The sequence below is a fragment of the Scheffersomyces stipitis genome, chromosome 5, assembly GCF_000209165.1.
Source record: "Scheffersomyces stipitis CBS 6054 chromosome 5, complete sequence".
NCBI classification, from domain to species: Eukaryota; Fungi; Ascomycota; class Pichiomycetes; order Serinales; family Debaryomycetaceae; genus Scheffersomyces; species Scheffersomyces stipitis.
In genome coordinates this window covers 1,033,024-1,055,269 of record NC_009045.1, presented here as the reverse complement: position 1 = coordinate 1,055,269, position 22,246 = coordinate 1,033,024, and the positions used below count along the sequence as shown (strand labels likewise).

Genomic DNA, 22,246 nt, shown 5'->3' with positions numbered 1-22,246 from the left:
CTCGCAAAAATCGTGAATTCCGGAACTTTGAAGCTAAATTGCACCCAGATTTCGAGCCAGATCTCTTGGATGGCACCATCGAGAGATCGAAATCATAAACTGTATTGGTGGCCAAATTCTCACTGATTCACCAAACGTAATTCTGGACAAAACACTCTATTTACTGTACTGAACATACACTCACTTTGCCATCTGGAAGATGTGGAAGGTGAATCTTCCACGAACTCAAGAGCTGACCTTCGCTTAAATTCTCGCCCAAATCGGGGAATGCCCCACTCGGGCACGGTTGTAGCTTGTTGATCTTGGAGCAGTCTGGTTATAAAATTTCTTTGTATGAAGTCTTGTGGTGTGTCCCATTTATTCCGATTTTCTTATTCGATTGATGGTTTCTTCCCGAGATTCTGCTCTTGTACTTTTTCGCTTATTACATCCTTTGTTGAGCCCACTATTCATCCTTCGTCTCTCTGTTCCTGTGACTTTGTCTTTTCCAAAGATTTCCTTCGAAAACCTGGCTTTGTACTGAGCCTAAAATATTCATTAACTATCTCTCGCATTTACAGGTCCATGATTTCACTTTCTGCCTCAGTATTCCCATCTTATCAATTAGGAATCTATGCCCTTTCTCAGTTTTCTCTTTGTACTTCGCTTTGAACCTCTATCTAATTTTAGTTCATAATGTATTTCTATATTACTGTTACGTTAATTAAATGTCTATAGTCTATTACATGCCCTAATTACTTTCAGAGCGTACGGTCTTTTCGGCATCAGGACTGGTTTCCGTTATCTCACCCAATGACTTCAATTTCTTGGTGATAACCATTCCTATGATTCCGATCAAATCCTCCGCCCAAACCACATCCACATGGTTGTAGCCTTCAATTTCTACAATATCCAAATTACGACCCTCTTCATACTTGGGCTCATAGTGTCTCATGTGGGTTACGAGCCTCTTTCCATCTACGAGGTAGTCTTCGTCTCCCACAAATATCACCATTGGCACCGTAGTTTCAGAATAGTCAAACCACGACTGCTTAAAGGGGAAAAATGTTTTGGAAGCCTTTTCCTTTTCTGTTTCCTGGGTGTTTTCAACAAACTTGTAATTTGCTCCAGTCTTGTAATCTTTTCTGGGTCTGACCTGGTTCGAAAATCCATCTTCGATATAGAAACTCAACCACCAGTTCATCAATTTAGCTGATACATAAGTTACGTTGAAGATAAAGCAAAAGTGCCATACCTTCTTGTTTTTGCCCCATTTTTTTGCAGTCCACCCGAACAAGAATTTGAACATTACATACGTCATAAACCCGTAGAATCTAGTAGTCGCAAGATAAAAACGAACTTGACTCAATGTACGCATAAACGAACAACACCCAAACCACAACTTATATGCTAACGGACCCCTGTTATGTATAAACCGGATAAACCCCCGATCGTGGAACGACACTCCTGGAAAAACAGCAGGAGCCAACGGGAAGAAGTACTCGATTTTGTCGTGAAATGCCAGCAAATTGCCGTTCTTTAATAGCAAGAACGACTGGCAACAGCCCTGCAGATGTCCTACTAAAACCAACTTTTCGTGGTGAGGTTTATGCGACAAGACGTTTTCAATTATAGCTGGCAAATCGTAGTAAGCCAATTCACGAATATCCCAATCCCAGTATTCCTCATTATGTAGTAAGTTACCTTCTAAATACGTATGCTTGGGTTCGAACCACGACCGATTATTACCCATCCACACATCGTAGCCTTCCTCCTGTAAATAATAAGCCAACGAATTGCGTCCCGTAGTCAAATAGGCACCAGAGCAAGAAAGCAAGCCATGCTGAAGCAATATAGGCTTCTTAGTCTGACGGGACAAAACCGTCTCTTTTGGGTCAATTAAATGGTGCAATGTAAGGACGTACCCGTCTTCTGTAGTAATAGAATATTCTTCCAAGTCCAAACCCAATTCAAGAGCATAGTAACGCAAGTCCTTGGATGGCTTCATATTTTCCAAATTAGCAAATGCTTTCCGTGGGACATAACCGTTGGCTTTATACTCTTCTTCTCCAGGAACATTGAACTTCTCTTCTCCCGTGATCTTGTGCCAAAGATGGTAAAAGACGGCTCCTATGCATAATACAGTTGCGAATAGTCCAGAACCAAGCCAGGCTACGAGCAATATCAAGTATTTACTAACAGCTCCATGTCGGGCTACCTTTTCCGTCGGGGTTAATTCTTCGAACATGGTTTACGTCCGCGAAAAAACAACCGAGTACACTTCCGCTGATTCTAAAGGACAAAGTCTGGACCAAAAGTCGTAGAATTCAAACAGGGCGGATCCAATGGGTATTTATATATATTTCACTGTTTCAATATTTATTTGTTTGCAATTTCCCGAAGTAAACATGCGGGGGATTTTTGGCGATTTTCACGTGACTAAAACTACGGAAAGCAGATTAGCGTAGAAGAAATGGATGTATTAGAGTAGACAAAGGATGATGGAACTAATATGAAAGTGTAAAGCGAGTGATCTGCTTACCATATAAATCACTGGTTGGCCCCTTGTCGCTTTTAGTAGCTTTTTTTGGTTGAGAAACTTCGGTATTTGGGACCATTTCTGCTCGGAACGCACAAAAGTTAGTGAAAAAGGAGCTCAATTTTATTACGCTTAGATTTCAGATACCTATGCTGACTGATATAACTTCTTGAATTGTGTTGCCGGTAGTTCCGACCCCATGTTATCGATGTTTTCGCAGTAATTGATAACACAGTCCTCGGTATAATTCGGTATATCTGAGGCGAGGGCTGCAGCCCTCGCCCAATTGAAAATTCACATGACCATTGTGCACGTGACACATCTTCAAATCTCACAGTTCATCAAAATTTTTCAGTTAGCATAAACAGAGTCTACGATACGTACAAAGCTCTTTCAGACTATACAAATTATTGCAAAATGGGTAAATCGTATGTAGCCGATCGAAACAAGCACCTTAATAATAGGGTGATTTTTGTTTACAGTTTTTGCAAGGTTTCTAGCGTAGCTTCAAGTGTGATATGAGAGACCTCTTGAAGGAGATGTGATTTTTCACTTATCGAGGCCACTATAAGTGCCAAATAAGAGTGCAAAAGAACACATATATGGAACCATACGTGTACATTGAAAATGCTGACTGCAGCACATCCAGAGACTTATACTAACATCATTATAGTCGTGGTTACAGATCCGGTACTCGTTACGCTTTCCAACGTGACTTCAAGAAGCATGGTACCATTGCTTTGTCCACCTACTTGAAGGTTTACAAGGTTGGTGACATTGTTGACATCAAGGCCAACGGTGCTGTCCAAAAGGGTATGCCACACAAGTACTACCACGGTAAGACTGGTATTGTCTACAACGTCACCAAGTCTTCTGTCGGTGTCATCATCAACAAGGTTGTCGGTCACAGATATCTTGAAAAGAGAGTCAACTTGAGAGTTGAACACATCAAGCACTCTGCTTGTCGTCAAGAATTCTTGAACAGAGTCAAGTCCAACGCTGCTGCTAAGAAGGAAGCCAAGGCCAACGGTCAACAAGTTCAATTGAAGAGACAACCAGCCAAGCCAAGAGGTTCCAGAATCATTACCACTGAAGGTAACATTCCTCAAACCTTGGCCCCAGTTCCATACGAAACTTTCATTTAAGCGATGTTTGTATATCGTTGTCACGATAGTGATTTGTTAGGGTCGGTTTCTGTTCTTTCATTAGTTTATATTGTATAATTAGTAACTAGGCATTCAATGCATGTACACACAAGCGGAACGTAGACTACGCGATTATTGGAAGACAGTAAGAATTTTAAAGATTATACCATTTATAATGACATAGACTGTTTGTTTGTCGCCTATTAGTAGATAGGCAAGAACAAAGGTATGTTATTAGTGAGTACTAGAACAGAATGATCCGTGGTGAACTTGATATTCAGATGACAATGGTTAACAATGAGTTACGCTTCATCAAATAACATAATTAAACTGAAGCAATGATAACAATTGCAATAGTTACATTCTATTCAAGAGAATATGAACTAAAATTAATAGTCCAATGCAAGTATCATAGTAATTATGATCAAAAAAGAGTAGGAAATTACCAGTAAGAACACCTGGCATCTCAATGACCAATGAAGATCATCAAGAAATAGAAGTTCACATCTATCTCCTATTGTGACCTACAAATACAGAAGAGCTACAAGAAGAAAGAAAAAAGTGGTAAATAATTTACAAAAGAATTGAGATTGAAACTCACAAATAAATAAATTGAATATAAATCCTTCCATGCTTTAGGGGTCAGAAGTTCTTTCAGCGTCTTTTCTTTATGTAACAAGAATGGTTGCGCCAAACGCTCTCACCAGTAGAACCCAGGTCTCTCGTACAAGAGGCCGTTTCCGGAGGAATCGAAGCAGAACTTCAACTCAACTCCAGAGGGATCTGTCATGGATAGAAACGCGAGATTTCATCATATGAGTATAAAACTTGGAAGGTCATACAAAGAACAGAAGAATATATAATGATACTCATTATAGTGGATCTCCAGTTCGTTATATTGAAAAATTTGGAAAGTCCGGGTAACGCTTCGAAAAGTTTGGACTGTATGCAGACCTCATCTAGTGGATTTTTCACTTTAGAACCCCAAATACAAGCATAGAATTGAACTTCCGAGATAGTTAAATACAGAGGACTCAACTATATCATTGCTTTCAAAATGGCGCCTAAGCGGAAATTAGAGAACTCCAAGTCGAGTAAAGCAAAGGCGAGAAAGAACGATCCCAAAGTGGTCAAACCAGATCTTTTGACAACTGAACAAATCCACAGTTTAATAGATGAGGTTCACAAGTCTTCCAAGTTCAACAATCTTGTAGAACTTTTGAACCAATATAGGATTATCAAGGCCACTCTTGTGCTACTGAATGATGAGAAAACAGAGATCTCGGCACGTCAGTTGACATTTTCTCTTTTCAAATGTTTCCTGAATCTCATTAAGGAAGGTAAGTTGGTCGCAAAGAAATCAGACGATGACAATAGGAAGCTTTTAGTTAAATGGTTAGTTAACAAGTACAACACGTTTGTGGATACATCATGTGATTTCATTGTTTCCAAGTTTGCAGAGGAAACTTCCTTGCAATTGGACATGCTTGAGATCCTCCTCAACCTCATCAAAATTGAAAGTCAGCATTTCAAGTCTGGATCCAACGATCTTTTTTTCCCCAACACCACATATAGAAAGATTGTAGAATCGCTTCTTTTAAGTGAGAACGGTGACATTCTTTCAGACGGATCATCTGATAACTTCATAGTGTTGGAATTCGTAGACAAATTTAAGAAACATTGGGACTTGCAATTCTACTTCTTCAACAACTTCGGTGAAGTGTTGGAGGACTGGAAGAATACCAAGACAGATTCTCAGTTAAGAGCCATCTTTGCTAACTTCTTAACCTTGACCAGAAACGAATTGCTCTTCACACAAGACGCCGAAGAATTAGAAAACCAATCGACTTGGATCCAAAGAAAGTTACCTTCTATTGCATACAAACAGTCTACATTCAAGACCCAATACCAGAAAGCTTTTCTTCAGGTATTGTCATATCCATTGCAACTTTCGCAATATAAGTCCATATTGCTTATATTGCATAAGAGAATCATCCCTAACATGGCACAACCACAGAGCATCATGGATTTCTTGACTGATTGCTACGATATTTCTGATGACCCAGCAATCCCTATTCTTGCATTAAACTCTCTCTATGAATTGATGAGAAAGTACAACCTCGAATACCCTGATTTCTACACCAAATTGTACTCGTTATTGACCCCAGAGTTGTTGTATATCCGTTACAGATCCAGATTCTTCAGATTGTGTGATCTTTTCCTCACATCTACGCACTTGTCATCTAATTTGGTAGCCTCGTTTATTAAGAAATTGGCTAGATTATCTCTTGGAGCAAGTGCCTCAGGTGTAGTCATAGTGATTCCTTTCATCTATAATTTGTTAAAAAGGCATCCTACTTGTATGATCATGTTGCACAACATCGAAGGCTCCAAGGCTGAAGACTACAGTGACCCATACGACTACAACGAAAAGGATCCTCTTAAGACGAATGCAGTTCGTTCTTCTTTGTGGGAATTGGAAACCTTGATGTCCCACTACCATCCTAATATCGCTACTTTGGCGAAGGTTTTCGGTGAGCCATTCAGAAAGCACAGTTACAACATGGAAGATTTCTTGGACTGGAGTTACCTCACTTTGTTGGACAGTGAAAAGACCAGAAAGTACAAAACTGCAGCTGCTTTGGAATATGAAGAATTTGATCATCTTTTCGCAGCCGACGACGACAAGAAAGTTTATGCCGAAGGATGGTCATTGTAGAGTAATTAGGGGATAGCATATAGAAATAAACACTAAATACAGAGAATAAGAACCATATATTGATCAGTTTATCTATATTGATCAATTAAATACTACCTCAACAAGATTACTAAGTTTTCATAATTCACCATCAAACATAGTCTTCATCAATCGTTACAATATTGGTAGGATGCTTTGCACCAGAGTCAAAGTAGCTGACCGTATTCCAGAGCAACATTCTTGAAATGACAGAAGAGAAAATCTGGAGACTGACTTCACGGTGGTCGATTAACCTCTCAGTGTAGAAGGCGAGTAAACCCCAATTGTGAACCTGTGCATCCTGTTTGTCAACTCTGATTTTGGATCCAATCTCTTCGTCCAGTAGTTTCAGGATAAAAGTCTCAATTTCAGGAGCGAGTAATTCTTCGCTACCATAACTGATAAGCATTCCATACTTGGGCATGGCTCTCTTCCACCAGGTCTTATCTTGCACTTGTCCAGGATCGAAGTAAGCTAGCTCACTATCCTTGTATTCTTCATAATAAAGAGAATCCTGGAGGTATTCTTGTGCCCAACCTCTCACTACTTGAACGCTCAAGTAGTCATCTTTAGAAGTTGTACTTTTGAGGCTCCCAGTATCGTCGGTAAACAAATTTGTAATTGGTGAGACAAGCAATGCCACTGCCGGCTTTTTCAAGTTCTGGTAATATTCCGCTAGTTGTTCAGTAGTTTCAATTTTGAGTTTCTCCTTCTGAGATGCTAGTAGAGTTCGAACAAGCATGGGGGATGGTTCGGCCAACGTCAATAATAATGACAAGCACAATGTAGCACCACTGGAGTCACCCATAACAGCCAAATGGCAATTTTCATTGGAAATAGAAGTCAAATATTCGTACGCTTTCAAAACAGTGCCAAGTTGATGGGGATACTTGTCAAACTTGTCGTCAGGAAAAGTAGGCACGTAGATTCCTGGGTTGGAGAATCCCTGCTCCAACAAATTCAATGTGAAAATAGACAAGTATTCAGTATACATATGACTTGTTCCTCTTCCAAAACCAGCACCGCCATGAACATAAAGAACCAATATATCATGGGGCTTGGTGTCAGCTCTGCTTTTGGAGTAAATCCACAAGCCCTCCGTATCCTGTTGACCTTCTCCAACGTTCAGATACCTGCTAAACAAAATGTCACCCAAACCGTCGTTGAACTCCCTGATTCTCCTTATTCTGTGAAGAATCTCAAAAACACGTTGGTCCAAGAATATCCGCGCAGTGCTGCTCATTGGGAGGATCTTGTAAAGATATCTTAGCATCTGAACCACCAAGTATTCGCTATTAGTGGCTCGCTGGGAGAAGTTTGATTGGAAAGGAAATGCACATACAATTCTTCTAGTAAGATAAATGTAGGGGAATTTGACAATAAGAAATGGCGAGTTTTGAACAAGAAAAAACAAAAACTGGAAGAACTGCCCATCGTAGGTGATGATTATCGTGGTAAGAAGAAAATAGAGAACCAAATCCCTGTGTCCAAACGTTTGCATTATGATGTAAAAAGTTTATATCTGATATTTAAGTGGAACAAAGATCCTGAATGATTTAAGAATAAGATTCTAAATGAAAAACAGAAAAAATAGTTGCAGCGGTTATACTTCTACATTTTTTTGGGTGCAAATTGGGTGCAAAAAACAAGCAGAATTTTTTTTTTTCGCATCTCGTGGCAGCAACTTTAATAGATCTATATGGGGCCATTCATTACATATACATTTTTAAATACATTGAGTAGACTTAGTATCCAGACAAAATCTTGTCGATGGCGTCCACTAAGATATCAGCATGCTTTTCTTCGAAGACCAAGGTTGGTCTCAATCTGACAGAGTCTTCGGCACAGCCTCCAATATTGACACCCACAGTTTTCATGTCGGCTAAGAACTTGTTTCTAGCAGTTACATCAGCCAATGACCAAGCAATGAAGGTGGCTCTGTCCTTGCCTCTCAAGTCTCTGATGTATTTAGGATACTTGGTTTGTAAAGCTTCCAATTTTTTGTACAAATAGTCACCTACTCTCTTGGCTACAGCTGGCAAGTCATGCTTGACGACTTCATGGCCAATAGCTCCAGCCAAGATCATTCTAGCTGGATCACCACACCAGGTGTTAAATTGACGGTAGGCGAAATTTGGAACGAGTTCTGGGTCGTGGAAGAAGTAACCAGCAGATTGGAACTTCTTCGAGAAAGTTACAAGATCTGGAACTGGAGAAATGTCAAAATGTTCGTGAGCCCACAACTTACCAGTAGCACCAACACCAGTTTGGACTTCATCTACGATCATAAGAGCTCCGTGCTTCAAGGTAATGTCTCTCAAGCCCTGGAGGAATGCCTTGGATGCGTGATTGTCTCCACCTTCCGACTGGATTGGTTCAACCAATAAACCGGCAATTGGAACTTTCCAGGTGTTGAAGAGATTTTCGACAATAGACAAACATCTGGCATCTTCTGCAGCGTTTTCTGTTTCGTTTTGGTCCAATGGATACTTGTAAGATGGAAATTCAGCTTTTGGCCAGTTGAAAGAAGGCAAGTCCAACTTGTGGATTGGCTTGGAACAGGTTGTAGAACCCGAAGCAAACAATCTTCCATGGAAAGCACGTTCAAACGACAAGATTGCCAAGTCAGGCGAACCTGGAGCCTGGTTTTTCATGACGGATTCGTTTTCTTCAGCTGTGAATTGGGTAGTGTAGCCTCTCTTCTTGGACTGGTACCAGAAGAACACAGCCTTGAATGCCAATTCGTTGGCATCTGCACCGGACAAACCGGACCAGAGCTTGTCCTGGCCCTTTGGAGCAACCTTCAAGATCTCGGCAATGATTTCTTCCGAGTCCTTGCCTGGAAAGTTACCCAAAGCTGGTCTATCGACTATGGCACGGATCATCTTGTCCGACTTCGCAGCCTCGATCAAGGCTGGGTTGTTGTAGCCCAACGGAATGGAAGCGATTTGGGCGTAGACGTCCAAGTAAGTGTTGCCGTCTACGTCCACGAGGTAGTTACCAACAGACTTTTCATAGTCAGAAACGAAATAGGCAGCTCTGGAATCGAACACATTACCAAGTGCAGTGATGGCTGCCTGAGACTTGGGGCCAGGAGAACTGGACACTACTTGTGGTGCAGCTGGCTCAGTAGGGAAGTAGAGCGACGAGATGGACATGGGAAAAAACAGAGATATTCGGCTGCTGGATTGGGACGTCTCAAATATACCAGAAGGAGTTGAGCAGAATCAAACGCGGAAAATTGGATGATTCTCGTTCCTTATATACGTCTGGGGAATCATCTCCACTGAAAAATTCCTGGCCATATTAGCTCGTAGCGGCACGGCCCAAACGGGAAACGCGCGAGTCGCTTAACAAAATAGGAATTGGTGCGCATACACTAGCCAGAGCCAGTGAGTCTATCCGGGCTTTCTAAGGAACGGGCATTCCGCCAGAAACGAGATGGATCTGAAACAACTCGCTTATATTTCTGCAGAATTGTTGACAGGGTTCAGCCGCAAGTTGAAAGCCGATCTAAAAGCTGTGGCAGCTAGACTTTTCTGGAGATTATGGTTGAAGAAGGAGTCTGCAGATAAAAATCACTTATCTCTGATAGAGTAGCCATGGACCAATGAACAAGTGGTGATGGAGACGACGCAGGAGGAGATGAACCAAGCGTAGGAAGCCATTGGCAGTAGCAAAGACTCAAACCAATGACTAGAAAGTTTTCGCTGTCTTTTTTTCCGAAATGTTAGAGGGTTCACAGCTGAGTTCATCTGATATGAAGTGGATTTGATACAGTTCGTTCCCAGTTGTAGTTCTCTCATATATTGTTATCTAGTAGAACAAGGTTCTTCTGCTATTTGCCTACAAACTTCAAGTTTGCCCAGTCTCAGAGACTTTCTAGAGATTTTCCAGAGATTTTCCAGAGCTCTTCCAGAGTTCTTTATCCGTATTCTGACTCTCTGTATCTTTCTCTCTATTCCAATTGCAAAATTCGTTATCTTGCACACAACAGCCCTACATGCACACCTCAGCTCTTCTATAAGAAAATTATACAAACATAAACAATACAATTCAAATATTATTTCAATTCTTTGCAACTCAGCAAGAGCCAGAAAGAGTTCAGTGGCAGTTCGATGTCAGAGTCACAAGATACGGCAGGCGTATCTGTAGCCCATCCAGAAATAGCAACCAACGCGGAATCACAGGCTTCAGCACAAAACTCGCACGAGAAAGACGAAACTTCACATCCGCAAGTCAAGCAAGAAGTTCTAAATATGTTGCAAATTGAGCAGCTTCTCGGCGAAACTGACAATTCCAGCAATGATGGAAACAATAGTAACACAGTGGAAACGGCAGGCGACGAAATTTCACGTCAGCAACAGAATTTAGAGCCTCCTATTGCTTCAGTGACAAACGAGGAAGATAATTCTAGAAAGAGAACCAATGAAGAAATTGATCAAAACCAGGAAGAGGACGAAAACAAAAAGCAAAAGACCAGAGATCCTCAGACTCATGAAATCGATTTGGAGTTGCAATTTGACAGAGCCATAGAACAGCACCATCGTGAAATGAGCAATCCTCCGGAACATCAGAACCAACAAGACAATCAACAGGATCGAGAAAGTCATAGTGATAATCACGAAAAGCATGATGATGAAAGTCAAAATATTCATAAACAACAAGAAATCCACAAACAACAGGAAGTTCAAGAAGCTCACAAACAAGATGATAATTTATTCGTAGAGTCATACACTGAACATCCAACTAGAGGTTCAGACTTATCCAGAGAAGAACCCGCTCCAGAAGCTTCTAATCGAGATGAAGTATCAGAAGCTGCGAGCGATTCCAGCAACGAAAAACAAAATAATACTAATAATATCGAAAGTAATAATGGTAGCAACCAAGAAGATATCATTGTTGATGAAAATGAGAGTTTGGCTATGATTGCCAACCAGCTCGATGAGGCTACACAAGCGACGAAGAAAAAGGAAGCCGAATCTCAAGAGGGAAAGAAAACAGTAATTCACGAAGGAATCTCGATTCCAGCCAATTCAGAGTTGTTCAATACGAGTTCTGCTCTTGCTGCCTACAATGCTTTATCAAGTCAGTTGCCTCCTCTAGCCATATTAGCTAACGCCCATTTGGCAGCTCTTCCATTGCCCATTGTAGCACCAGATTATCTTCCACCACGAATCCAGTTGTTAGTAAATACATTACCTACATTAGACAACTTGGCCACACAGCTTTTACGAGTGGTAGCCATCGGGCCGTACCAGAAAATCATTGACTTGGCTTCAAACCCTGACACTCCAGCTGGAGCTACCTATAGAGATTTGACATCGTTGTTTGAGTTCACCAAGCGTCTCTATTCAGAAGAGGACCCATTCCTCAGTGTAGAACATATAGCTCCAGGTATGTGGAAAGAAGGAGAAAAGACCCCCAGCATGTTTAGAAGTAGAGAGCAGAGCATAGAATCTACATTAAGAAAAGTCAACTTGGCGACGTTTTTGGCTGCAACTTTGGGTACGATAGAAGTGGGGTTCTTCTACTTAAACGAGTCGTTTTTGGACGTGTTTTGTCCATATAATAACTTGGATCCAGAAAATTCGTTATCTAATATGGGTAGAAACAGCATGAGCTTGCAAAGTGGTGTGAACACTACTATAGGCGATACGATAAGCAAGCTCTTAAAGCCACAGGCCGTTTTATATTTGGATTTGAAGACACAGGCGTATATTTCTGCCATTGAAGCAGGAGAAAGATCTAGAGAGGAAATTTTGGAGGATATTTTGCCCCATAATTTAGGGGATATCATACTTGCTAGACGAGGGGTGAAAAATTTGTCTCCTACAGAAATGGATTTCATCGAACGCTGTAAAGCCAGGAAAAAGACTTTGTTAAATCATACCGGAGAAAAGAGTCTCAGTGAAGAATACGAATGGTTCAATTTCTTGAGAGATCTTTTTGAATACGTATCTAAGAACATGGGACTTCTTATCTGGGGCAAGAAGGGAAGAACTCCTAGATCCAAGAAGGATAGCAAGACTCCTCATAGTGAAGATTTGTTAAGTTCGCAGACATCGGAGGCTATATTACATTCTCTGACAGATGCAATCGGTCGTCCATCATCACAAGCTATATCCGACGCAGAAAATATCGAGAATAATAAGCTCAAGTCGCAGGAGATAAGCCAAATTACCAGTGCCTTATTGCCGTCAGAGATACAGGAGCAACAAATACATTTACGGATCAACCCCCAATCTGCAGTTAGAAATACTCTGAGAAGACCATGGACGAAAGAAGAAGAAAAAGCATTAAGACACGCGTTAGAATTGAAAGGTCCACAGTGGTCCACGATTCTTGAATTGTTTGGTAATGGAGGTAAGATTTCGGAATCGTTGAAAGGCCGTACGCAAGTACAGTTGAAAGATAAGGCCAGAAACTGGAAGATGTTTTTCTTGAAAAGCGGCTTGCCTGTACCGAGCTATCTCCAACGTGTCACAGGAGATCTTGAGAGAGAAGATAGGAACAAAGTCACTAAGCGAGGCTCACGTAGCAGGAAAACGGCAGCTGCTCCCATTCCAGATGTCCTGAAACACCAGAGAAAACCAGAACAGATTCAAGCCCAAGAAGATAAAAGCGGAAATCAAGTAGAACAAGCAGATAAAGTAGAGCAAGGATCTAATCAAATTCAACAAGAACAGTCACAGTTACAACTGCAGCATCAGCAACTAGATAAACAATTGGAACTGGAGGAGGGTGTGTCACATGAAAGAAATCAACGACTACAGAGCGCATAATATTCTTGATATTTTCATGCAAGGCTAATTTGAAGTAAAAATATCATTTTCACGATGCTTAAAAATTACAACTAAAGGGATAGGGAAGGTATTCCCATTGGAATTGTATGACGAAGGCACTGCAAAAAGAAAGCCTTCCAGCGTAAGAGATAACACATTTGGATAATATACGATTGCAGCTATCTGCGAGACACAAAATCAAAAGCATCAAAATGTATCAAATGAGATTCAAATCTAAATCAAGTCTGAAACGAGATTCTATACGAAAATACAAAGACCGTAGTTAATACAAAAATAGAATTACATCGTACTAGGTCCCAAGTCTGGTAGCATCAACCTTTTCATGGATGACCTTTCACTCACAAGATAGCTTAGCACTGGACAATCCCCACAGGACCCCCTGCCCCAAACCACATGTGAAAACACCCCTATCCACTTTAATTTCCTCTCCACCATGCAACTGCAGGGTTTTCTGGCTTGCAAGTTTAAATCGAATTAACTACTAGACTAGTATCTCCCAACAGGATCGCGTTCTGCATTCGCTTAGAAATCCGTTTCGTAGTCCCTTGATCTATAAAAATGTGTTAATTGCGCTGGATAATAATAGTAGTGAGACTAGCCACACACTACGAATGAGGATCAATATCGGACACTTCATCACTTTTTTCCAGTGCTACGAAGATTATCACCAGCGAGCTTTTAGTCAGAACTCAGTGATAATATCAGCTGTTTTTGACTATTACCAGCTGGATCAGCAGGCTCGTGGTTGTTCAGCGAAATAATATCCTGGACAAATGTGGTTTTGTATTGTAGAATAGTGGTGGAAATAAGGCTCAGATCTGGCACACACATTTGCCGTATCAACACCCCATTTTTCTGCGATCAATGGAACAGGGTCGCCACTGTAGAGGTTTATCGTGAAGTTTCGTGTAGGGATTTCAATTAGTTCCAGTTTTAGGCGTAGATTAAGGTTTGGATTAAGGCTTAACTACAGTATTAGCGCAGGTGAAAAATTGTGAGAATGGCCCCAAAAAATAATCATTTTCAGGCAACTAGTTGGAATGGGCCAGTGATTCCAGAAATAGTAGTGGTAGCTGGAATTGAGCCTAATAGCAGACATGACGCCAATGTGGACCCCCTAAGGCTGAAACAGCGACATACACAGTTTTTCAATTTCCTTTGCAATGAGCTAGATCTAGTTCGTCGTAGCTTTAGCACTAGTGTAGTATTAGCTCTAGTAGTAGCAACTACTAGCATCTGAAACACCAGCAGCACGACTAATACTAGCACTAGCACTACTTCGGCAGCTAGGCTCATATCACTCAATTCATACATTGTAACAGGTATCATTAAAGTGTCATAAAGCTACGTCAACAATTATAAATCATGATGACTTCTCCCCACGCAAACCCTAACGGCATCGAAACCAAAATCATTGCAGCACGTAGCGAAGCCCAAGCGTTGTACAACGAGTTGGAGAAAGTGAAAAATAGGCTCCACGACTCTACGTTGGACGAGATATCGTATTCCATCCCAGGCATTCCCAAGAACTTCAACAATTTGAAGCTCTACAATACGCTTCGGGGCCATAATAACAAGATCGCCAAAACGCAATGGAGCTCCGACTCAAGCAAGCTCCTTTCAGCTAGTCAGGACGGCTATATGATTCTCTGGGATGCCGTTACTGGTTTCAAGAAACAGGCTATCAATCTTGAGAACCAATGGGTTCTCACATGTAGCTACTCGTCAGACGGAAAGCTAGCAGCGTCCGCAGGACTCGACAATGCCTGTACTATCTACAAGGTAAAACAGGATGGCGATTTCCGCTTTGGGGGCACCAGAGGTGAAGCCAGAAAAGGGTCTGCTACTGGAAATGACCTTGACATTTTGCCAGTTCAGTCTGTGTTCAAGGGCCACACAGCGTATGTATCAGACTGCGGGTTCATCACCAACACCACTATAATTACAGCCAGTGGTGACATGACTTGTTCGCTATGGGATATAACCAAAGGAGTCAAGTCGCGAGATTTTGTAGAACACTTGGGCGACGTTCTCTGTATGAGTATCTTTCCCTCCAATAAGCTCAATGACAACCTCTTTGTTTCTGGTTCTTCTGACGGTAGTGCAAAGATTTGGGATTTACGAAGTCCTACGCCTGCTCTGAGTTTTTTTGTCTCCAATAGCGACATCAACACTGTTCTGATCTTTCCTAATGGAAACTCGTTTGCAACAGGTTCAGATGATGGACTAATTCGACTCTTTGATATTAGAGCAGATTGCGAATTGAGCAACTATTCTCTCTTATCTCAGTTCCAGAAACAAAACCACAAGATCCCCAAAGCCAAGATCCCTAGTAGGAGACACAGCACCACTGACCAGGTGAGCACAGGGTCCATCAGCATCTACTCTAGCATAGATAATCCGGGAGTTTTTTCCCTTGATTTCAGCAATAGTGGAAGACTACTCTACGCATGCTACTCAGAATTTGGCTGCTTAGTATGGGATGTCTTGAAGAATGAGATCGTAGGCTCCGTAGGAAACGATCATGTCAACAAGATCAACCATATAAGCGTATCTCCTGACGGAACGGCCGTTGCCACGTCGTCATGGGACTCCACGATCAAAATCTGGTCCGTGTGATTTGTGTAGCTAGGTAAATTATATCGATACATTGCAAGAATTTTGTTATACAGATATATAGAGATAAACGTAGACACCTCAACCAGTACCAGAGTCTGCTATAGTACAAGATAGACTATAGCTATAACTATCCAAAGCTAGTATATATCAAGATAGTATAACCAGAAGAGTTATAACCACAAGATCAGACTAGGTATCAAGAATAGCACAATTAATAAGATTAGTTAAGTAAAGCCGTTACTAGACTAAACTCCTAATGGAACAGCTACACTAAACTGGACCTCTTATACTAGTAGACTATAGGCAGACTACACCACAATAATATGTTACAATAGAAAGAATGAAATGAGATGTGAGAAAGGGCATTGAACTGGTTCTGGATGGAGGGTGATGTTTAACAGGTTCATAGTTTTTATGTTTACGCCTCACCAGTGTGCTTCTTGACGTAATCCCACAAACTCTTCAACAACGATTCGGGCAACGTGTACAAATCCATAGTGAACTCGCCGTTGTCGACGTCGTTTTTGATATTCATCTCACTGGTTCTGTTGTCTGTAACCATCTGCACTATGACAATCAAATCATCCTCACTTAACTTAGTTAAACCATTGGCCAACTTTTCCAAATCAATGCTACCCTTAACAGCAGCACCGTTAGTGCCCTTCAGCTTCTTGAACTTGTTGGCATCAGCAGCGCCATTACCGGTCTCCAATTTACGTTTGTTGACATTGTCGTCAAAGGGCAATGGGCCACTTTCCAACAACAACTTGTTTAACACTTGATTCTTTGTGCTGCTCACGGGGATGGTGACTACATGATCGTTGACGTATTTCTCTTGTAAGAAGTTGAGATCATGGTTGAACTTTCTTTCACCAGTCTTTCCATTCAAACCGAGAATGTGAATCGAGATGGGGATGTCAAATTCACCCCAACCTTGTTCTTCCACTAGAAAGGGCAGTTGTTTGGTTGTTCTTATAGGGTTAGTGAAAGTAGGGTGCAACGTGTAGGTAACCTTGTCTAATATATTTGCGGCTATTTCCTGACCGCTTTGGTCCAACATGGAGATCTGGATATTCCATTTTCTCATAGGGTAATTTTCCACTGGAGGCACATCCTTTAGGATATGTTGTTCTGTGGTTATTCTTATGGTTCTTTTTACCTGTGGGGTTAGTATGCGTGATAAATAAAGAAGAGATATCAGGAATTAATAGATAATCGTAATGAGATAATATGGGATGTGCTATACATCAATAGGGTGTTTTAGGAATGCAAATGTAATATATCATACGGATACCGATGGAAAGGTAGGGGATCATATATCATGTAGATATTTCAACTTGATTGAGACGACGTGATTAGAATACACGCAACGATAACAATTAGATATGGATTGATGCCAGATAACGGCAAATAAACAAAAAGACATCGAGTATATCAAGATGAATAGAAAAATGCATGGAATAGTGACATTCGAAGAATCATGGAAAATGTAATTAGACACAGAATAGCTATTCACACAAATGATAGCAATTCAATAGTAAATCATACGGATATGGCCTCAATCAGTTTCATCTGTGCAAACGCAAGCCATATGGATATATTTAGAGCAATAATCGGACTATATCTCTTTGCTCCTCTTGTATACGACTAACATATAACTTCTGCGAATTCGATACTTACTTCAGACATTGCGGATTTGTTTTTGTCTGTGAAATTGTGGCTGGTTGAACTTGATCAATGAGCCATTCAACGTTACTACAGTGCGATTGATGGCGGGTTTGTTGATACAGAATTGGCTTATTTGTAAGGTTTGTTTATAGTGACCAGGTTCAACATTCATGGCTTGCCAGATTTTTGCGCAAATTTTCCGTCACGTGAGGTACTGAGGAGACTGAACTGGACTGGATGAAGATAGAGAAGGGAGAGTAAGAATAAGAGAAAGAGAAAGAGAAGAGAGAAGAACAACTAAAACGAGAGAACTGAGGAGAAGAGAAGAGTAGGTACGCCTAACGTATCTGGGATTTTGAACTTTTTTATAGTTTTTATTGCATTTATTGTTCGAATGGGTTCGTTGGTAAACCTACGATTTTGGTGCCTAACTTTTCGCGATTTGCAATCGGTTGGGAGTGCCATAGTTAAGAATGCCATAGTTAAAAAATCATCTACAAGACTAACAAGATAAGAAAGCTAAACGAGAAGATGCTTACAGTATTGGTAGAAGCATGAACTTCTCCTTATATAGCAATTGGCTACCTACCAGCGTTCCTAACCTTGCACTCTCTGTGCTCTCTGCTTCCAATCCTAATTCTTATCTTGCCCCAGACAGACTAGGTGAAGTCGAGCAACTGCAACCGGATAACCACCAAACTTTGCCAGATAATATGGCGAACAATCGCCAATTCCCATTGTATCTTTCAACACCTCAATGAGTGACAGCAGCCTCAGTCGGCACCGGCTGATACCCTCGGCTACCATTCGGAACCTTCCAACCGTTTCCTGACTCATAGACACTATACAGTCCCCTAGATCCATGAAAAAGATTTTCACGATTCCTGGCTGGTTCATTTTAGTTCACCACCGTCACCAAACCAGTACGTATAGATTTGAAGGGGACAGCGTAATTCTGGAGAGGTCGTAGCACATAGAAGAAGCAGGTCGAGCTTTCCTAATAGACAGAAACCATATACTACTATCATACTCAATTCCACCAGAAATAGATCATAGAGAGGACTATTGACTCCATTTTTGCTATAGGCTGCTATAAACACAAACCATTCAGCATAACGTATACTATAGACTATACACGATAAACTTCCGTACTTTAGAATTCCATACTATAAATTTCCATCCTACAGGCTATTATAGACTTCTTTCATATACCATAACGATCATACCCTAGACTTTTTCACCCAGCATTGAAGTCTTCACACTATAGACTACAATACTATAACCACCATACACCTGACCTATCATAACTGTGCACTGTAAACTATATGTCCAGAACATGAATTACCTCAGAAGAATCGTGACATCCCCAAGGGTCCCTTCGATCAATTTTACTAACTCCGTCAGATACTCATCCATGTCTGCTCCATTAGATGCCTCCAAGCTTGTGATCCACAAGACCACCACCCCCAAGGAAAAGTTGCCCAACGATAAGTTGGTCTTCGGCAAGACCTTCACCGACCACATGTTGGAAATCGAATGGACTGCTCAAGCCGGCTGGGGCACTCCTACCATTTCTCCCTACCACAAGTTGTCTTTGGATCCTTCTACTGTCGTATTGCACTACGCTTTTGAGTTATTTGAAGGTATGAAAGCTTACAGAGACACTGATAACAACATCAGAACCTTCAGAGGTGACAAGAACATGGACAGAATGAACAAGTCCGCTGACAGAATCGCCTTACCAACCTTTGATGGTGAAGAGTTGATGAAGCTCATTGATCAGTTCTTGCTCGTAGACGAAAGCTTTGTTCCACAAGGTGCTGGCTACTCCCTTTATTTAAGACCAACTATGATCGGAACCACCGAGTCATTGGGTGTAGGTACGCCAGATAAGGCACTCTTGTATGTTATTGCATCTCCCGTTGGCCCTTACTATGGTACTGGCTTCAAGCCTGTTTCCTTAGAAGCCACTGACTATGCTGTTAGAGCCTGGCCAGGTGGTGTAGGTAACAGAAAGTTGGGTGCCAACTATGCTCCTTGTGTCAGACCTCAGTTAGAGGCTGCTAAGAGAGGTTACCAACAAAACTTGTGGTTATTCGGAGAGGAAGGCTACATTACCGAAGTCGGTACCATGAACGCTTTCTTTGTATTCAAGAACGCTGACGGCACCAAGGAGTTGGCCACTGCTCCTTTGGATGGTACCATCTTGGAAGGTGTCACCAGAGACTCGATCTTGGAACTCACCAGAGAAAGATTGCCAAAGAACGAATGGGTAGTGTCCGAACGTAAGTTCACCATTGGTGAAGTTGAAGAAAGAGCTGCCAAGGGTGAGTTGATCGAAGCATTTGGTGCTGGTACTGCTGCTGTTGTTTCTCCTATCAAGTCTATTGGCTGGAAGGGCAAGGAAATCGAAGTTCCTTTGGCTGCTGGCGATTCCGGCGAATTGACCGCTCAAGTTGCTGAGTGGATCAGAAAGATCCAATACGGTGAAGAACAGTACAAAAACTGGTCCAGAGTTGCTCAATAGATTTTTTGACATTACAACTATTTAGAGACAATAGCTGTGTACGATGTATGTGTATTGAAGATATGCAAATTTATGTAGGTACCAGTAGCGAGAGTGATACGATTACAGACTTGAGTTGAGAATCACAAGAAGGGAGACCATAAAATGGGATATCCTTAAGATGATACTATAAGACACAATGCTTACAATATGCTCTGTAAGATTCCTTACAAGCTGTTATTCATAGAACGGTACTTCCTATAGGTTCTACGTTTAAGATTTATGATATTCTCTCTATCTCAGGTAACTTCTGGATCTCCATGAGAATATAGTCGCGTTCATCTGCCAAGTTGACATCATTAAAGCTATGAATATCAAAAGCGTTAAAGAACTCAATAAAGTTTTCCTTGTTCTTCGCAAGAATATCCAACACCTTCTGTGACTTTTTTGGTTTGGCTACAAAAAACTTGAAGATATGGAATCCTTCAAGTTGCAAGTTTTTCAGCTTGTCACTGAGAAGAAACATAATGATCTTCAAGTTCGTAGAATCATCAAAGTACTTGTTGAGAAATGCTTGGTTCTGGCGCTGAAGAACTAGCTCTGACAACAACCTTACGCTCTGACGTTTGGTGACGTAGTTATTTGACTGGATTAACTTGTTGATCTGGGTCGTAAACACGTCGTAGTTGTTGGCCAAAAACTCCAGCACCAACTTTTTGTGGATTGTCAACAGATCGTGCAAAGTCGTGAATGAATCAGTAGCAATCTCAAATACGGGCAAATGAACGTATTTGAAGAAATTCCAGAACAACGGGCTCGAAATCACATACTTGTTGATTACTTCGAATTTAATACAGTCACGAAGAATTTGGCCGCATATAAGGCCCGTTTCTTGAGATTCTGGTCCTTTGATCAACATGGCGATGATCTCCGGTCGCTGGGTTATGAGATAGTCTACAGTAGGCGACTTCCCAGCTATTTGCCGTCGCAAAAGGGTCAGGAAAAGAATCAAGACATCTTTTCTCAGATCAAAACTGAGCTTCTTCAAATTGGCTATAAGTGTATAGAGACAATCAGTGGCATACACTTCCTGAGCCAAGTGTGAAATCTGATCTGGCTGAGGATCGTTCTCATCGTCTCCATGTAGAACCACCTTCACTTGTGCCAATAGACGTGCACACTCATCCTGATACTTTTTGTTGTTGTCGCTGTTGACGTCAAGCTTAAGAACCAGGTCGTTTAACGCTCTCACGATGTCCTGTGGAGTCTTTGGGTTTCGCTTGAAAAGGAACGCCATCTATGATGTTAAGTATAAAGAAATTGATGAAATATTGATGAAATGATCGGAATTGAAACCCAACAGAATATAGTTGGTATATTTGAATGTATTTGAATATAATTGGATATAATTGAGTACAATTCAATATAATTGAGTCCAGTGATTTGATCTGAATAAGGCTGAAATATCTACTGAAAATTGAATTTACTGAATTTGAATATTGATCTTGAAGAAACTTGAAGGATTCATGAATTCTCAAACGTTTGAATACTTCAATACGTCTAATCCAGTACGATGAAAAATCTTGAACCTGAGGCAATTGTCGGATGTGGTTTTCCGATTTCAGTTGTGGTTAGTAAATTGAAATTAAAGTTGAATCTGTGGTTAGCCGTAGAAAAAAGATGAACTGGAATTCTTAGTCGGTTAATTCTTAAAAATGGGGAACTGCGAAATTGAGAAATCACCAAGACGTTTTTGCGTGCAACCAAATGCTACAATGTTTTGAATTAAATATTGGAGACAAGGCTGTAATTCTTTGTACTTTCAGAGGAGACTCTCCCATAATTGGGCAAAAGTCTGCTGATATCAACAAAATAGACTGGAATAGGAGAACATGGTAGCGCCAACACAATTATGAGGGACACGAGAACTGGACTGAAGTCAAGCCACTTTTAGGATAAGGACACAGACTACTTGAATCAATGTTATTCGAGTTTCTGGCATGATTTTGAGTCATTATAAACTGTTCTTCTGAGTCTATACGAGCTCTAACCATGTCAGTTCTTCAACGGCCATTGTATAATAACCACTTCAAGAAAAGATAAATTTCAAATTCAAATGGAATCCTCATTTAAGATGTTAGAATTTTTCTTACAATTGCATCCATGGCTCTGTCTATTAGAGCTTCAATGATCATCAGGTGGCCCAGTCCCAGCAAAGAGATCCTTTACTCCTTCTCCCATTTCTGC

The 22,246-nt window shown here is 41.0% G+C and overlaps 10 protein-coding genes across 10 annotated transcripts; 5 read left to right on the top strand and 5 right to left on the bottom strand. All coding sequences in view use genetic code 12, as the record gives it.

Annotated features, from left to right (window-relative positions):
* Nucleotides 1-730: 730 nt before the first annotated feature.
* Nucleotides 731-2,227, bottom strand: PICST_32254 (predicted protein; the record flags this gene model as incomplete). Its single annotated transcript, XM_001384838.1, has 1 exon — nt 731-2,227. The coding sequence occupies one exon, from the start codon at nt 2,225-2,227 to the stop codon at nt 731-733; it is 1,497 nt and encodes a 498-aa protein (XP_001384875.2).
* A 959-nt stretch (nt 2,228-3,186) lies between these two features.
* PICST_46510 (60S ribosomal protein L21) lies at nt 3,187-3,663 on the top strand (the record flags this gene model as incomplete). Its single annotated transcript, XM_001385175.1, has 1 exon — nt 3,187-3,663. A coding segment is annotated over one exon (477 nt), but the record flags the coding sequence as incomplete, so codon positions are not given.
* Nucleotides 3,664-4,720: 1,057 nt separating this feature from the next.
* On the top strand, nt 4,721-6,382 carry PICST_46484 (predicted protein; the record flags this gene model as incomplete). The annotated part of the gene is made up of 1 exon (XM_001385174.1): nt 4,721-6,382. The coding sequence occupies one exon, from the start codon at nt 4,721-4,723 to the stop codon at nt 6,380-6,382; it is 1,662 nt and encodes a 553-aa protein (XP_001385211.2).
* Nucleotides 6,383-6,512: 130 nt separating this feature from the next.
* PICST_32251 (predicted protein) lies at nt 6,513-7,901 on the bottom strand (the record flags this gene model as incomplete). Its single annotated transcript, XM_001384837.1, has 1 exon — nt 6,513-7,901. One exon carries the CDS (start codon nt 7,899-7,901, stop codon nt 6,513-6,515), a length of 1,389 nt encoding a protein of 462 aa, XP_001384874.2.
* Nucleotides 7,902-8,145: 244 nt separating this feature from the next.
* UGA1.2 (4-aminobutyrate aminotransferase (GABA transaminase)) lies at nt 8,146-9,558 on the bottom strand (the record flags this gene model as incomplete). Its single annotated transcript, XM_001384836.1, has 1 exon — nt 8,146-9,558. The coding sequence occupies one exon, from the start codon at nt 9,556-9,558 to the stop codon at nt 8,146-8,148; it is 1,413 nt and encodes a 470-aa protein (XP_001384873.1).
* A 1,239-nt stretch (nt 9,559-10,797) lies between these two features.
* Nucleotides 10,798-13,002, top strand: PICST_47348 (predicted protein; the record flags this gene model as incomplete). Its single annotated transcript, XM_001385173.1, has 2 exons — nt 10,798-11,008; nt 11,294-13,002. Coding segments are annotated over 2 exons (1,920 nt in total), but the record flags the coding sequence as incomplete, so codon positions are not given.
* A 1,572-nt stretch (nt 13,003-14,574) lies between these two features.
* PICST_60945 (predicted protein) lies at nt 14,575-15,825 on the top strand (the record flags this gene model as incomplete). Its single annotated transcript, XM_001385172.1, has 2 exons — nt 14,575-15,028; nt 15,080-15,825. The coding sequence occupies 2 exons, from the start codon at nt 14,575-14,577 to the stop codon at nt 15,823-15,825; spliced, it is 1,200 nt and encodes a 399-aa protein (XP_001385209.2).
* A 15-nt stretch (nt 15,826-15,840) lies between these two features.
* Nucleotides 15,841-17,580, bottom strand: PICST_72662 (predicted protein). The gene is made up of 2 exons (XM_001384835.1): nt 17,506-17,580; nt 15,841-16,984 (listed from the first exon to the last, which is right to left on the bottom strand). Exons 1-2 carry the CDS (start codon nt 17,512-17,514, stop codon nt 16,244-16,246), a joined length of 750 nt encoding a protein of 249 aa, XP_001384872.2. The 5' UTR covers nt 17,515-17,580; the 3' UTR covers nt 15,841-16,243.
* A 1,312-nt stretch (nt 17,581-18,892) lies between these two features.
* BAT2 (branched-chain amino acid transaminase) lies at nt 18,893-20,206 on the top strand. Its single transcript, XM_001385171.1, has one exon. The coding sequence runs from the start codon at nt 18,908-18,910 to the stop codon at nt 20,018-20,020; it is 1,113 nt and encodes a 370-aa protein (XP_001385208.1). The 5' UTR covers nt 18,893-18,907; the 3' UTR covers nt 20,021-20,206.
* A 73-nt stretch (nt 20,207-20,279) lies between these two features.
* Nucleotides 20,280-21,296, bottom strand: PICST_47518 (predicted protein; the record flags this gene model as incomplete). Its single annotated transcript, XM_001384834.1, has 1 exon — nt 20,280-21,296. One exon carries the CDS (start codon nt 21,294-21,296, stop codon nt 20,280-20,282), a length of 1,017 nt encoding a protein of 338 aa, XP_001384871.2.
* Nucleotides 21,297-22,246: the final 950 nt, after the last annotated feature.